The 14,409-nt window shown below is 43.3% G+C and overlaps 1 protein-coding gene across 11 annotated transcripts in view; it reads left to right on the forward strand.

Moving 5' to 3' along the window:
• Positions 1 to 14,409, forward strand: part of CASK (calcium/calmodulin dependent serine protein kinase) — a 242,401-nt gene that overhangs the window by 101,102 nt on the left and 126,890 nt on the right. For all 11 annotated transcript variants that reach the window (XM_068916232.1, XM_068916242.1, XM_068916252.1 and 8 more), the window contains exons 4-5: positions 799 to 876; positions 9,204 to 9,276. In XM_068916232.1, the coding sequence (XP_068772333.1) occupies positions 799 to 876; positions 9,204 to 9,276 (151 nt within the window). The remainder of the gene's footprint in view (positions 1 to 798; positions 877 to 9,203; positions 9,277 to 14,409) is intronic.

Below are 14,409 nucleotides of genomic sequence, written 5' to 3' on the forward strand. Positions count from 1 at the left end.
AATGAATGTTTTCAGATCTACATCTACCTTAAGCCACTTACAGGGAAAGAAAAGGAGGACGGTTATGCTACATCAAGTTTCTCTAGTTTTACACAAATGCTAGCCTAATTGTAGCCTAAGGACTATAAAATTAATATACCTGACTCTACAAGTGTTATACTATCCATAGTGGGAAATGAGGTTATCAAAAGAGTACAGGCAATTAGGGAGAAAAGGAGCATATAATATGTTAGCTGCCACTGTTGCCAGGTGCCTTCAGGCAGGCTGTGAGGTGTAAACTGTCTTCTTGGCCTCTTGGTTATCCTTATGAGAATGGTAACTAGATGGACTATTCTACACTTTGGTTTTTACAAATTGAGTTTGAATAAGATTTTTTTGGAATAAAATTTTTGTATAACTGCAGTGTTTATTCTAGAGTTGTGCTTGTGATGCTTTTGAGAACATGCTTAAGGTAATGTCGTGCATTAATTGTTAACTTGCAGAGCCTTCTGGTAGGAGGCATTGGCTTTCTACTGTCATGCATGTTCTGTTCAATGAACACTTTAGGCAGCAGAAGAAATATGTTTTGCAAATAAAGTTTTGAGAGCATTGTTGTATGAGAATAGGAACATAAGGTTAACCGGTGGTTAACCACGTTAAATATTGTTTTACTTAATTATGTGTTATACGTGCATGCAGAGTATTTTATAAAAGATTGATAAGATTTATGTAAATTGAATAAATAGATTTTTGGAGCATTTTTATGCAAGTGATTGTAGCTATCTGTCTTAAGCCCTTTTTCCCTCTTTCTGCCTACAGTATGGATGGAGCAGATCTGTGTTTCGAAATTGTGAAGAGAGCTGATGCTGGATTTGTGTACAGTGAGGCTGTAGCCAGGTATGTATCATAATTTTAACTAATCCCACAGGATGAATGGGAGAGAATGGAATATATTGTTACACAGTGTGGTAGCTATAAGTGGAAGTATTATAAGTAATCCTGTTTCTGTAATCTGAGTGATTATTACAGTAATTAGCATAATCAATTTCAGAGCATTTTGTTATTTATTAGCTGTGTATTTGGGTGAGATTATTGAAGAAAATACTATTAATACTATTTCACATTCAATATTTAATTTTTTGTCTTTGCCTTTTAATGGATCTCCCATATGCTGATGTTAACTGGCTTGACCTGATAGGAGTGAATTTTATTGATCTTGTTAGGTTGAGGGTGTTTTCTTGTTTTTGTTGTTGTGAGGGTTTTTTTGCTGTGCTTTGTGAGGATTTTTGTGTTTTGTTTTTGAGCAACCACTTCCCATGTGATTACTTCACCTTTTTACTTACCAGGTGAACTAAAGTCAAAATGAACATGAAATTATAAAAAGACAACAAAACCGCATGTAACTAATGTTAAATTAAATGCATTTTTTTTAAGTGCTTAATTCCCTTAAGTATCACTAGAAGTCAGATTTGGTGGTTGGATCGTTTCAGTCAGATTTTATATCATCTGACGTTACATTAGCTAAGATTCTATACCTAATATTGAGGAAGAAGAAATACTGTTCCTTTTAATGAGGGGAGTCAAAAGAATCGATGTGCTGCATCCTTCTAGAAGCAACAGAAATTATGTTGAAAAATGGAGATGGGAGACTTTTACCTAAATCATAGTGAAGAAAATCCTGGGAGAGAATTTGTGAATAATCTGATAAAATTAACACATGAGCAAACACTTGCCTTGGTTTCAATGAATATGCCAGGTTCTCCTTTACATGTCACTATCATTGGAGTGCCTCCGGGAGGTATGGGAAACCCATTTATTCTTCCTAGTTATGTTCTTACACAAGATAGTGTCATTAATTTTGCTGGTGAAGAGAACGTTATTACTTAAGGATGTTACTTTTATGATGTGAAGCAAGTGAGAGAATATGACCTTTAGGAGAGAACAGAAGAGGGAGATACGATTGAGGTGTGTCAGGAGGCAGCAGCAGAAAGAGTTGGGGAGGAAGGTTATTATCTAGAGGAGGGAAACAGAATAGACAAGAAATTTAAGTAAAGGTGCCAGAAGACAGAGAGAAGAAATGAAAGATGCAAGACAGGCATTAGAGGAACTAGGGAAGGAAGGAGATACAAAGAAATACGGAGTGGGACTTGGGCATAAGAGAAGAAGTTAAGCATGGAACTGACTGATATCTGGGAGTTTGGTGACAGAATAGAAGGATTGAGAACGTGTATGCAGGAAGGATGTCAAATACAGTGGAAGGATGAGTTTCCAGTAGGTGAGTGATCTTAAGCTGAAAGAAATTCTTATCTGAGGCTTTATGGCAGTAGTCTAGCATAGACTGACACACTGGGGAAGAGTTTTGCTGGGTATGAGGTACAGAAGTAGATTAGGAGCCCTGCCTCCCTATTTAATCAAGCTTCTACAAGTAGCATTGACAGTATTCTGAGTTACAAACTGAAGATGGTGACTAGAAACTATGTTTCAGTGAAGAGAACCTCAGATAGGCCAAAATCAATTTTCAGTCGTCCTTTCTTTGTCTATGTGAGATTTTTTTTCTTTTTTCTCAGAATGCTGCAAAATGGAAGTTCTTTGTTTTCAGTTTTGCTTCTAACTTGATGATGCAGAATCTTTTTTTTTCTTTTAAATCAAAGGCAATGATCATAGCATTCTAGTCACTTAAATTCTTCAGTGGGTTTTATATATGATGCAAGAGGAGAAAGAAAGCTAGCAGAGACGTCAGATGAAGTCAAATCATCTTAGTGTTAGGAGGTGTTTCAAGTGAAGTTTGATTTTTAATGTGAAATTAAGAAAGTGATTAGATGTCCACAAAAATATTAGTAGAAAAGGAAATTATGAGAGGCTGGACACAAAAAACGCGTTTGCGTTTGCTGATGCAGGATTGTCGTCAGTCCTAGTGGCATGATAATTAAGCCCAAAACCCGTGAGTTCCTATATTTGTTTTTCTAGACATTGTAGGTTTATAGCCTAACAGAATCCAGATTGGAAGAGATGTCAGGGGCCTCTAGTTCAACCTCCTGCTACAAAGCAGGGTCAGCCTTGAATTTGGATCGTGTTGCTCAGGGCTTTGTCCATTTGGATCTAGAAAGCCTCCAAGGATGGAGATTCTACAGCCTTCCTGGACAGCAGGGTAGTAGCCTGTTTCCCTATATCCAGCTGGAACCTCTCCTCTTTCAATTGATGATCATTGTGGCTCAGATAAGAGCTTGTTTTCATCTTCTCGATAGCTTTTCAGTACCGAAGAGATTTCTGTTAGGTCTCACCTAAGCTTTCTCTTCTCCAGGCTAATCCTGTTTCCCTCAGCTACTCATCATAGGGGGCAAAGGGTTAGTCTGTCCCAAGTGCAGGACTTCACATTTGTCCTAGTTGAATTTTATACGGTTCCTATTGGCCCATTCCTCTAGCCTGTCTGGGACCTCCTGAGGGCAGTCCTGCCCTCAGATATATGGACTGGACCCACAGCTTGGTGTCATCCAAAAACTCGATGAGGACGCGTTCTGTCTCCTCTTCAAGGGCATTGGTAAAGATAGACAATATACACAAGCAAAAAAATTCAGAAGAACTTATGACTACCCCAGAAACTTACTAATGATAAAATTAATATCTTATGAAATATATGCATACCAAATTATAATCAAGCCTAACATGAGAGCGCAGCGAACAGATGCAGCAGTTTGCGCAGCAGTGTCTGGGCTCTGCCTGGGCCTTTTGTGGGCCTTGTTGGAAGTTGTGGAGACTTTCTGGGGACCCCCAAGGAACTAGACGGTGCTTGCTGCTAGCAGGAAGGGAGAGCTAGGCAAGGACTCCTGCAGGGGGCCTTGACTTCACTTCTCCTGGGAAGTTCTAGCTAGGTGGGGCTGCTGCTAACGAGCTCTCTCTGGGCTGCCCTGGTCAGAGGGAGTTGGGGCTTTTGTTTCAGGTGGCTCCTGATTGGGTGGGTCAAGCACCCTTGTGAGTCACTGCTAGCCAGAGGCCTATATAAGAGCCAGGCCTAGAGCGCAGCTCCCAGAGCGCAGCCAACAGAGGCAGCAGTTTGCGCAGCAGTTCGCGCAGCAGGGCGCCAGAAGGCAAAGAAGGCACCTCTCCATTTTGCACAGTGGTGTGTCCTTCCCCGGGGCATGGTCGTGACACGCCGCAGAGCACGTTCCCCAGTGGCTGCGGGAGGTGCTGCATCAGCTGTGTCTGAGGCTTCAACCCAGACAGACCCTCAGACAGCAGATGCAGCTCTGCAGGTGTCAGGCTGCAGGGAGTGCCTGGGGCCTCTCCGTGGGGCCTGGGCTGACAGTCAGCTCTCCTGTGTGAGGTGTGCTGTGGTTGACCAGTTGCGTCACCAGATAAAGGAGTTACAGGAGGAGGTTAGTAGGCTGCGTAGCATCCGAGAGGATGAGCGGGAGATTGACAAGGGCGTTCTTGGAGACTGTTCAGCTCCAGGAGTCCCCAGCCCCCACTGCAGCGGAGTCGTCAGAGGGCTCAGCACCGTGTGTAAAGGTGCATCATAACACTGTTGAAGAGGGCTGGAAGCTGGTGACCTCTCGTAGAGGGAGAAAGGCTCTTGCTCCTCCTCAAGAGTTGCCTGTGAAAAACAAGTTTAGCGCCCTCCAAGCTGAGGAGGAGCTGGGCATGGCTCCAAGGGAGGCAACTGGCCTGGCAGACCCTGTGCCGTGCAGGAACCCCCGGAAGAAGCGGCGAGTGATTGTTGTGGGTGACTCCCTGCTGCAGGGGACAGAGACACCTCTCTGCCGACCTGACCTCTTGTCCAGAGAGGTTTGCTGCCTGCCAGGGTCTCAAATAAGAGATGTCATGGAAAGACTGCCAAGGCTTGTCCACGCATCGGACTACTACCCTCTGCTGATCTTCCACGTGGGTGCTAATGACATAAAAGGCAAACTGGAAACCGTCAAACGGGACTTCAGAGCTCTGGGAATGGTGGTGAAGGGTCTGGGAGCCCAGGTTGTTTTCTCCTCAATCTTGCCTGTGAGGGGAAAGGATGGGAGGAGGAGTAGACGAGTTTTCCAAGTTAACAACTGGCTGCTCCGCTGGTGTTGGCAGCAGGGCTTTGGTTTCTATGACCATGGGACCTTGTTTGAAGATTGACAGCTGATGGGGAGCAATGGGATCCACCTTACCAAGCGGGGCACGCGTGTCTTTGCCAACAGATTGGCCAGCCTGGTAAGGAGGGCTTTAAACTAGGCAAGATGGGGGAAGGGGAGTGGTATAGAGATAAGGTAGTTAGTAATATGCTGTTCAAGTCAGGATGCCTCCAGCGGGTGCATGCAGCCAGGGGAGACAGCATGGGACATGGCTATGGAGGCTCCTCTTGCACCTCTCCTGGGAAGCTTGCATGCTTGACTGGCTCTCTGAAATGCCTGTATAGCAATGCACGCAGCATGGGGAATAAACAGGAAGAGTTAGAGATCTGTGTGCAGTTGCAGGGCCATGATCTCCTTGCAGGTACAGAGACATGGTGGGATAGTTCACATGACTGGAATGCTGTCATGGATGGCTACGTGCTTTTTAGGAAAGACAGACCAGGAAGGCGAGGTGGTGGAGTCGCCCTTTATGTGAGGGAGCAACTAGAATGTATGGAGCTGTGCCTCGGGGTGGATGAAGAGCAAGTTGAGAGCCTATGGGTAAGGATTAAAGGGCAGGCTAACATGGGTGACACTGTTGTGGGGGTTTACTACAGGCCACCTGACCAGGAGGAAGTCATCGATGAGGCCTTCTACAGACAGCTGGAAGTAGCCTCACGATCACAGGCCCTGGTTCTCATGGGGGACTTCAACCACCCTGACATCTGTTGGCAAGACAGCACAGCTAGGCACAAACAGTCCAAGAGGTTCCTGCAGAGGACTGATGATAATTTCTTGACCCAGGTGCCACCACCAACGCCAGACACCAACGAGGAGAGGTGCAATGCTAGACCTTGTACTAACAAACAAAGAAGGTCTAGTTGGAGATGGGAAGGTTGGGGGCAGCCTTGGCTGCAGTGACCATGAGATGGCGGAGTTCAGGATCGTACGAGGAGGGAGCAGGGCAATGAGTAGGATTGCAACGCTGGACTTGAGGAGAGCTAACTTTGGCCTCTTGAGGGACCTACTTAGGGGAATCTCCTGGGGTAGGGCCCTAGAAGGAAAAGGGGTCCAAGAAAGCTGGTTAATATTCAAGCATCACTTCCTCCAGGCTCAAGATGGGTGCATCCCTCTGAGTAAGAAGTCCAGCAAAGGGGGCAGGAGACCTGCATGGATGAGCAAGGGACTCCTGGCAAAACTCCAGCAGAAGAAGGAAGTGTACAGAATGTGGCAAAGGGGACAGGCCACTTGGGAGGAATACAGGGAGGCTGTCAGACTATGCAGGGATGTGAGGAGGAAGGCCAAGGCCTGTTAGGAATTAAATCTGGCAAGGGATGTCAAGGACAACAAGAAGGGGTTCTTCCAAGACATCAAGAGTGAAAGGAAGACTAGGGAAAACGTGGGTCCGCTGCTGAATGGGGCGGGTGCCCTGGTAACAAAGGATATAGAGAAGGCAGAGTTGCTGAATGCCTTCTTTGCTTCAGTCTTCACTGCTAAGGCCAGTCCTTAGGAATTCCAGGCCCTGGGGACAAGAGAGGAAGTCTGGAGAAAGGAAGACTCTCCCTTGGTGGAGGAGGATCAGGTTAGAGATCTGTTGTCCAAACTTGACATCCATAAATCCATGGGCCCTGATGGGATGCACCCACGAGTGCTGAGGGAGCTGGCGGATGTTATCGCTAGGCCACTCTCCACCATCTTGGAAAGGTCCTGGAGATCAGGAGAGGTGCCCGAGGACTGGAAGAAAGCCAATGTCACCCCAGTCTTCCAAAAGGGCAAGGAGGAGGAGCCAGGAAACTCCAGGCCTGTCAGCCTCCCCTCCATCCCGGGAAAGGGGATGGAACAGCTCCTCCTGGAGGACCTCACTAAGCACGTGGAGGACAGGAAGGTGATCAGGAGTAGTCAGCATGGATTCACCAAAGGGAAATCATGCTTGACCAACCTGATAGCCTTCTATGACGGAACGACTGGCTGGGTAGATGAGGGGAGAGCAGTGGATGTTGTCTCCCTGGACTTCAGCAAGGCTTTTGACACTGTCTCCCATCACATCCTCACAGGCAAACTCAGGAAGTGAGGGTTGGATGAGTGGACAGTGAGGTGGATTGAGAACTGGCTGGATGGCCGAGCTCAGAGGGCTGTGGTCAGTGGTGCAGAGCCTAGTTGGAGGCCTGTGGCTAGCGGTGTCCCCCAGGGGTCAGTCCTGGGTCCAGTCTTGTTCAATATATTCATCGCTGACCTTGAGGAAGGGACAGAGTGCACCCTCAGCAAGTTTGCTGATGATACAGAATTGGGAGGAGTGGCTGATACCTCAGAAGACTGTGCTGCCATTCAGAGATGGACCTGGACAGGCTGGAGAGAGGGGCAGAGAGGAACCTCATGGAGTTCAACAAAGGCAAGTGCAGGGTCCTGCACCTAGGGAGGAACAACCCCCTCCACCAGGACAGGCTGGGGGCTGACCTGCTGGAAAGCAGCTCTGCGGAGAAGGACCTGGGAGTCCTGGTGGACACCAAGTTAACCATGAGCCAGCAACCAGATGCCCTTGTGGCCAAGAAGGCCAATGGTCTCCTGGGGTGCATGAGGCAGGGTGTTGCCAGCAGGTGGAGGGAGGTGATCCTGCCCCTCTCCTCAGCCCTGGGGAGGTCTCACCTGGAGTACTGTGTCCAGCTCTGGGCTCCCCAGTACAAGAGAGACATGGCACTACTGGAGCGAGTCCAGTGGAGGGCTACAAAGATGCTGAGGGGAGTGGAACATCTCTCCTATGAAGAAAGACTGGGCCTGTTCAGCCTGGAGAAGGGCAGACTGAGAGGCGATCTCATAAATGTGTATAAGTATCTGAAGGGAGGGTGTCAAGAGGATGAGGCCAGACTCTTCTCTGTGGTGCCCAGTGACAGGACAAGAGGCAACAGGGCAGAAACTGAAGCACAGGCAGTTCCACCTAAACCTGAGAAAAAACTTCTTCACTGTGAGGGTGACTGAGCATTGGAACAGGTTGCCCAGAGAGGTAGTGGAGTCTCCTTCGCTGGAGATACTCAAAACCCGTCTGGATGTGATCCTGGGCAATATGCTCTAGGTGACCCTGCTTGAGCAGGGAGGTTGGACTAGATGATCTCCAGAGGTCCCTTCCAACCTAAACGATTCTGTGATTTTTAACTGTCTTCAGATAGTTACAAAGGAGGAAGCTTTCCAGTTTTTATACTGATTCTGCAAAATTCATTGACATAGAATAGTTGCAGTTGGAAGGGTCCTCTGAAGATTATCTGGTCCAAACCCCCCTGCTCAAGCAGGGTCAGCTACAGCAGGTTGCCCAGGACCTTGTCCGATTGGGACTTGAGTATCTCCAAGTAAGGAGACTCTACAACCTCTCTGGGCAACCTGCTCCACTATTCAGCCACCCTAACAGTAAAGAAGTGTTTTCCTGTGTTCAGATGGAATTTCCTGTGTTTCAGTTTGTGCCCATTGCCTCTTGTCGTGTTTCAGTTTGAGCTTACTGCATCTTGTACACTGAGAAGAGTCTGGCCCCATCGTCTTGATACCCTGCTATCCGATATTTATAAACATTGGTAAATTCCCCCCCCCTCCTCCCACCCCAAGCCTTCTCTTCTCCAGGCTGAACAGTTGCATCTCTCTTGTCCTCTCCGCGTACAACAGATGCTCCAGTCCCTTAATCATCTTTGTGGCCCTACGCTGAACTCGCTGAACCCTTAGGCAAAACATTGCCAGCAGGTCTGAAGGAGGTCGTCCTTCCCCCTCTACTCAGCCCTGGTGCGACCGTGTTTGGCGTGCTGTGTCCAGTTCTAGGTTTCATTTCAACCTAGTTTCTAGGTTTCGTTATTAAAATATCTTGAGAGTTCCTGGGTTCTTTGTCACGTGCAACAAAATTATTGAACATTTCAAACCTTTACATAATAGAAATGCAGATTTTCTTTCCTAATTTTCCCTCGGCTTCAATCAGGATAGCCCTCAAACTTTAAACTTTTAGTATTTATTATTGTAAACATAGCCCCCATGCTACTGAATTAAGTGTATATTTGACAGGAAGTTGGTTGATTTTACAGTTAGACTCTTAAAACTTGGTTTGTTGTATGTGTATAATAATTTTTGCTGCAGGTTTGTCATGTATGATGTGTTTTGTTTTCACAGTCATTACATGAGACAGATACTGGAAGCTCTGCGTTACTGTCACGATAATAACATAATTCACAGGGATGTGAAGGTAAGGCCTTTTTTTTCCCCCCACCTCAATAATACAAGCTACCCAATTTTGATAACTTCTGTAATTTAGAGGAAGATGGGAACAGTATTTATGGGAACTCTGTCTGTTGAATGCTTATGTTTACTCTTACTGCATCTAAAAAATTAAAGTCTACGGCTGATTCCGTCAAGATGGAACATTTAGGAGGTATATGTGCATTTGACTGCAGCTCACTTTGAAAATTGGTTTGATTTCTAAATTTTTGAATATTCCTATGATATCTGTTTACATTTCTTTTTTGTTGGTATAAATTAATTGCTTAAATTAAACTAATATTAGTGGATTAATGACATCATATTGACAACATAATGACAACGTTCAGCCACACTAAACCTCCACAGAGGTATGTTCATTTTAAATGCTACAATATTCATAGTATTACCTACTTTTGCCAACGCTTTGCAAACATTTCTTATACTTAAAACTTCTCTCATAAAACCAAGTTTGGGAGGAGAAATACAGTTTTGAAGAAGTTTATGGACGTACAATCTTTGAGTTAGTGACTTTTGTACTATTTTCTTGGATATTTATGGTACTAGCTTATTCTAAAGTACTGTAACATAAATAATCGGAAGTTTTAACCTAACCATTTGGGTTTGCCTCTCTTTAATTTGCTTATATATTCCTTGTAAATTTCATCTTCTAGGGTAGCTCTTCCAGCTTACTTTCTCTAAGAGTTTGTTTCTATCCAAACTGAGTCAAGTCCAATAGCAATTAATGAAAATTCTAACAAGGACTGATGGTGCAGTCTGAGAAACGGAGCTCGGGTTCTAGTGAACAGAGGTGGCAGAAAGGGTGAGGTATGCTTCATACAGCCTATGGGTGGTCTGTGAAGGAGGAAAGTGTGGGCACTGAACTGATGGTTTACTTTTAAGCAGTTGTTTGGTCTCGAGTATGCAGGCAATGTAGACCTTTCACCAGTTCCTTTTTTCTTTCCTTTCCCTCCAAAACCAAGAAAATTATTCCATAGAGTAGAGTTTTGTTTTAACTTTGTTTGATATCTTAAAAGTTTGAGTCATTTCTTACAGCAAAAGCTTCTAAAGGCATCCTCTTAGTCACTGATAGAATGTCTGGTCTTGTTTTGTCTTGATGGTTCTAAACTCTTTTAACAGTTTACTTAGGACATGTTTGATACCACATGAGAATTTTAGAACGAACACAATCTTTACGTTGCTTTGGAATCCTGAAAGCTACATCTGTTTTTGTTGGACCATGTTCCTCAACAAAAATAAAATTCAGTTTCAGGGGCCTCATTCAGTAGAACAGGAAATTATTTTGCAGCCTATCTAGACTTTTAAAACTTTAAAAACAATGTTTTTATTAAATACCATCCTTTAGAACTAACTGATTACATGAGTGGGTGCAAATTTTTAATCTTCTTGTCTGAAGTGAATTTTACTACACACACACACCCCCACCCACCCAACAGATCATGTTTAGTCTTGGCAAAAGCTGTGCAGAAATACTGTAGCCACAGCTTTGGGTGTAGAGCATTATTAAGTTAGTTGCAATATCTCAGCTCTAGATGTCACTGTAGGTGTTATTTTAAAAGGATGTAGTCTAACTGACCAATTTCCAAATTATCTGAGTGGATGAAAGGAGTTAGATTAGGAATACTTCAGTCTGCTATAGTCTGATGCCAGAGACTTCACCGGACTTCTGTAAGTGGCATGATCTACCAGAGCCTTGGGAGAGCTCTGACTGCAGCCTATGACAAACTCTCATGTGCCTTACCTCCTATGCCAGAATCAAAACATGAAAAATTTTCTCAAGATGGCTTCCGGTTGTCTTAATTTCCTCCAGTTATCTGTGAAATCAGACATTTCTTGAGTTTCTTTATAGCTTTTTATCATACTCAGTGACAACGGCACCTTTGCTTCATCTTCACTTATTGTGATGCTGCGTTCATCCACTGCTTGGAAGCTGCATCTTAATATAGCTAAAGCAGAAAATCCGAATGCATCAGAGCTGTGAATCTCAGGAACATGTGTCTTTATCACTACATTTTACTCCTTTTGTGCCAACTTGATAAAATAGGATTCAGCCATTCTCTTTATTCTTTCCAGGCCTGGCTATGTCAGAAATACCCAAAAGAAAGCTTCAGAAAATAGCAACACTAAAATGTTTTTTTTTTTCAATACAGAGTATGCTTACAGAATAGTTTGTATGCAGACTTATGTTTATGTAAAAGAACACAAAAGGGGAGTAGGAATAACCTGAGTCTGCAATGAAATATTTACTCTTGTTCTATGCTAAAAGCTGTACGAGACTTTGAGTACTATTTGTCATAGAAGTCAGCCACTTTCTCTTGAACAGTCAGTATTACACAATAATGCAGATATTTCATTAAAATCATTATTAAAAAGTGATGAGTGGGAGACAGTTTTTGAGACTAGTTAAAGAAAGGGAAAAAATGGCCTATCTGTTCCTCCTTTATCTCCACTTTTACTACATTCTCTCCTGCATGATAGCATTTTCACTAACTCCAGCTATAGGAATAGGAAAACAAGATACTGGATTAACTTGGCTGCACCAAAGTGACTTTTCTCAGGAGGTCAGATAAATGTGCGTCTTAACATAAATACAGTTGAAGATAGTTGCCTTGTGTATGACAATGTATTTACTAAAGACACTAACATATAGCTCAAGATTTAATAGAACTAAAGACCAGTCACCAAAATGGGCTCAGGAGCTGGAATCTTTCTTCAGGAAAAGAAAAATTGGTAATACAACTACAACTTCTAACTGTAAGGGATATCGCTAATTATTGAGCTTCCTTAAGTTCTATGCAGTAGAATTTTTTTTTTTTAATAATGATTTGAAAAGCTTAAAGTGGCATTCTTGTTATAAAAAGTAACTTGAATGTTTCCAGTTCCTATGACGCTTAATGTGGTGTTAGAGTGTTTTTCGCGCAGTCACATTTGGTCATTATTGAATGTTTTGAGTTGGTAAGTTCTTAGTGTCTGGGAAAAATGGCTTTATCTTGCCTTGACAATTTCACTGAGTTACCTGTTAGTAAGGCATTAAACTTATTGATATTGTTAGATGACTTTTGTGCTAGTTATTGAAAGGAGAATGTGATTCACCTTAGGAAATAGACTGGTTTTAAGCATTATGTAAGTTATGAAAATTTTCTATAAGAAATGCATTTCTTTCACCTGTTCATTTTTGCAGTAGCTTCAACTGAATTGATTTTATTCTTCAAACGTTAAGAGACTTTGCAGTCTTCAATATGTCAACCTATATTGTACAAGTACAAGATACAACTGATACAAGAGAATTTAATCACATCAAGAGCTTTAGTTGCTAGGTTTTTATCCTTTGTTCACATCAAGTAGTCAAACATCGGTCATACGATTTCCATGTAGTTTGAGAGCTTGCATATGCTCATGTGGTGAGTAAAATAAGTGATGTACAGCTATAGTCTGCCAAGCTTGTTGACGAAATGTAAACATCCAAGACTTTAATCATAGATTTATCACAGTAGGCATGAAAGTTTGTTTCCAACATATGATTAGTTAAGTAGATAAAACTGCGAAAGCATAAATACAGATTCTGCCTTTGCTGTTTTTAAGATCCAATTCAGTGTAAAAAAAAGAAGAAAACAGAGTAGGACTAAACATTATGCACTGTTGTATGTTATATGCAAATCTCAGTTGGTCCAGGTAACCAACATGAGGTGAGACTTGGCCTGCCAATAGATTTACGTGTTGATTAATGTGCTATATGTAACTGAGTTAGGATACAGAGAAGGCAGAGATACTGAACGCCTTCTTTGCTTCAGTCTTTACTGCTACAGCCAGTGCTCAGGAATCCCAGACCCTGGAGAGCAGGGAGAAAGTCTGGAGAAAGGAAGACTCTCCCTTGATCAAGGAGGATCAGGTTAAGGATCACTTATACAAACTTGATATGGATGCACCCACAAGTGCTGGGGGAGCTAGCATACATCTTTGCTAGGTCACTCTCCATCATCCTTGAAAGGACGTGGAGAACAGGAGAGGTGTGTGAGGCCTGGAAGAAAGCCAGTGTCACGCCAGTCTTCAAAAAGGGCGAGAAGGAAGAGCCAGGAAACTACAGGCCAGTCAGCCTCACCCCTGTCCCTGGAAAGCTGATGGGACAGCTCATCCTGGAGGTCATCTCTAAACATGTGGAGGACAAGAAGGTGATCAGGAGTAGTCAGCGTGAATTCACAAAGGGGAAATCATGCTTAACCAACGATAAAAATCTGGGAGGAGTGGCTGATACCTCAGAGGGCTGTGCTGCCTTTCAGAGAGGGACCTCGACAGGCTGGAGAGTTGGACAGAGGGGAACCTCATGGAGTTCAAGGTTCTTATATTTCTGCTTTTAGGTATGCCTAGAAACTGAGTAAGGCTTGTACATGTGTGTGTAGGGGTGTGTGTGTGTGCAAATAAACATTCAAACATATGTAAAAGTTTGAGTAGAAACTCTTCTTTAATACCGTTTTCTCTTTTCAGTGTTTGAATAACAAAATGAGATTTGTTGCATGTAACTTTCCTGTTTTATAGTTTCTGGGGACAAATAGTAACAGCTGGCCTTTTTTATCTGCTCTCTAGAAGTTATTAGGTATTTGAAATCCAGTAGGCATCTGGTCTGTGTGGATTTTGTTATATACTCAATTGTTAAAAGAATATTAAGGTTCCAAAATGAATAGCAGAGACAGAATTAGGGTTTCCTGTCTAGTTTTGATGCATCTTCATCTGAATATTCCTACTGAAATAATCCTCACATACTGTGTTTTTCTGAGGAACATTCCCTCATCCAACACAGAATTTAAAAGAGCCTCCAAGAATAAGCTATGCACTTTTTTTTCCTCAATATTCTAGGCATGTTAGGCCTAGGTGTTTGTGTTCCCTGCCCTAGAAATAAATTCCTGTATTTTTGTTTATATAATTCACAAGTCACCTACTAACTTTGAGTCAGCATAGGGATGTCTGAGCAGTACAAGAAGTTTAGCACAGGCTGTATTTTGCTGAAGTATTTCTCGGCCTCCATCATGACTTTCTGTTTTGGGGGATTTTTCCTCCCTAAACTATTTTGTTAAATGCTGGACCAATGTATTACTTGATTTGTAGT

This window comes from Struthio camelus, chromosome 1 (genome assembly GCF_040807025.1).
Source record: "Struthio camelus isolate bStrCam1 chromosome 1, bStrCam1.hap1, whole genome shotgun sequence".
NCBI lineage: Eukaryota > Metazoa > Chordata > Aves > Struthioniformes > Struthionidae > Struthio > Struthio camelus.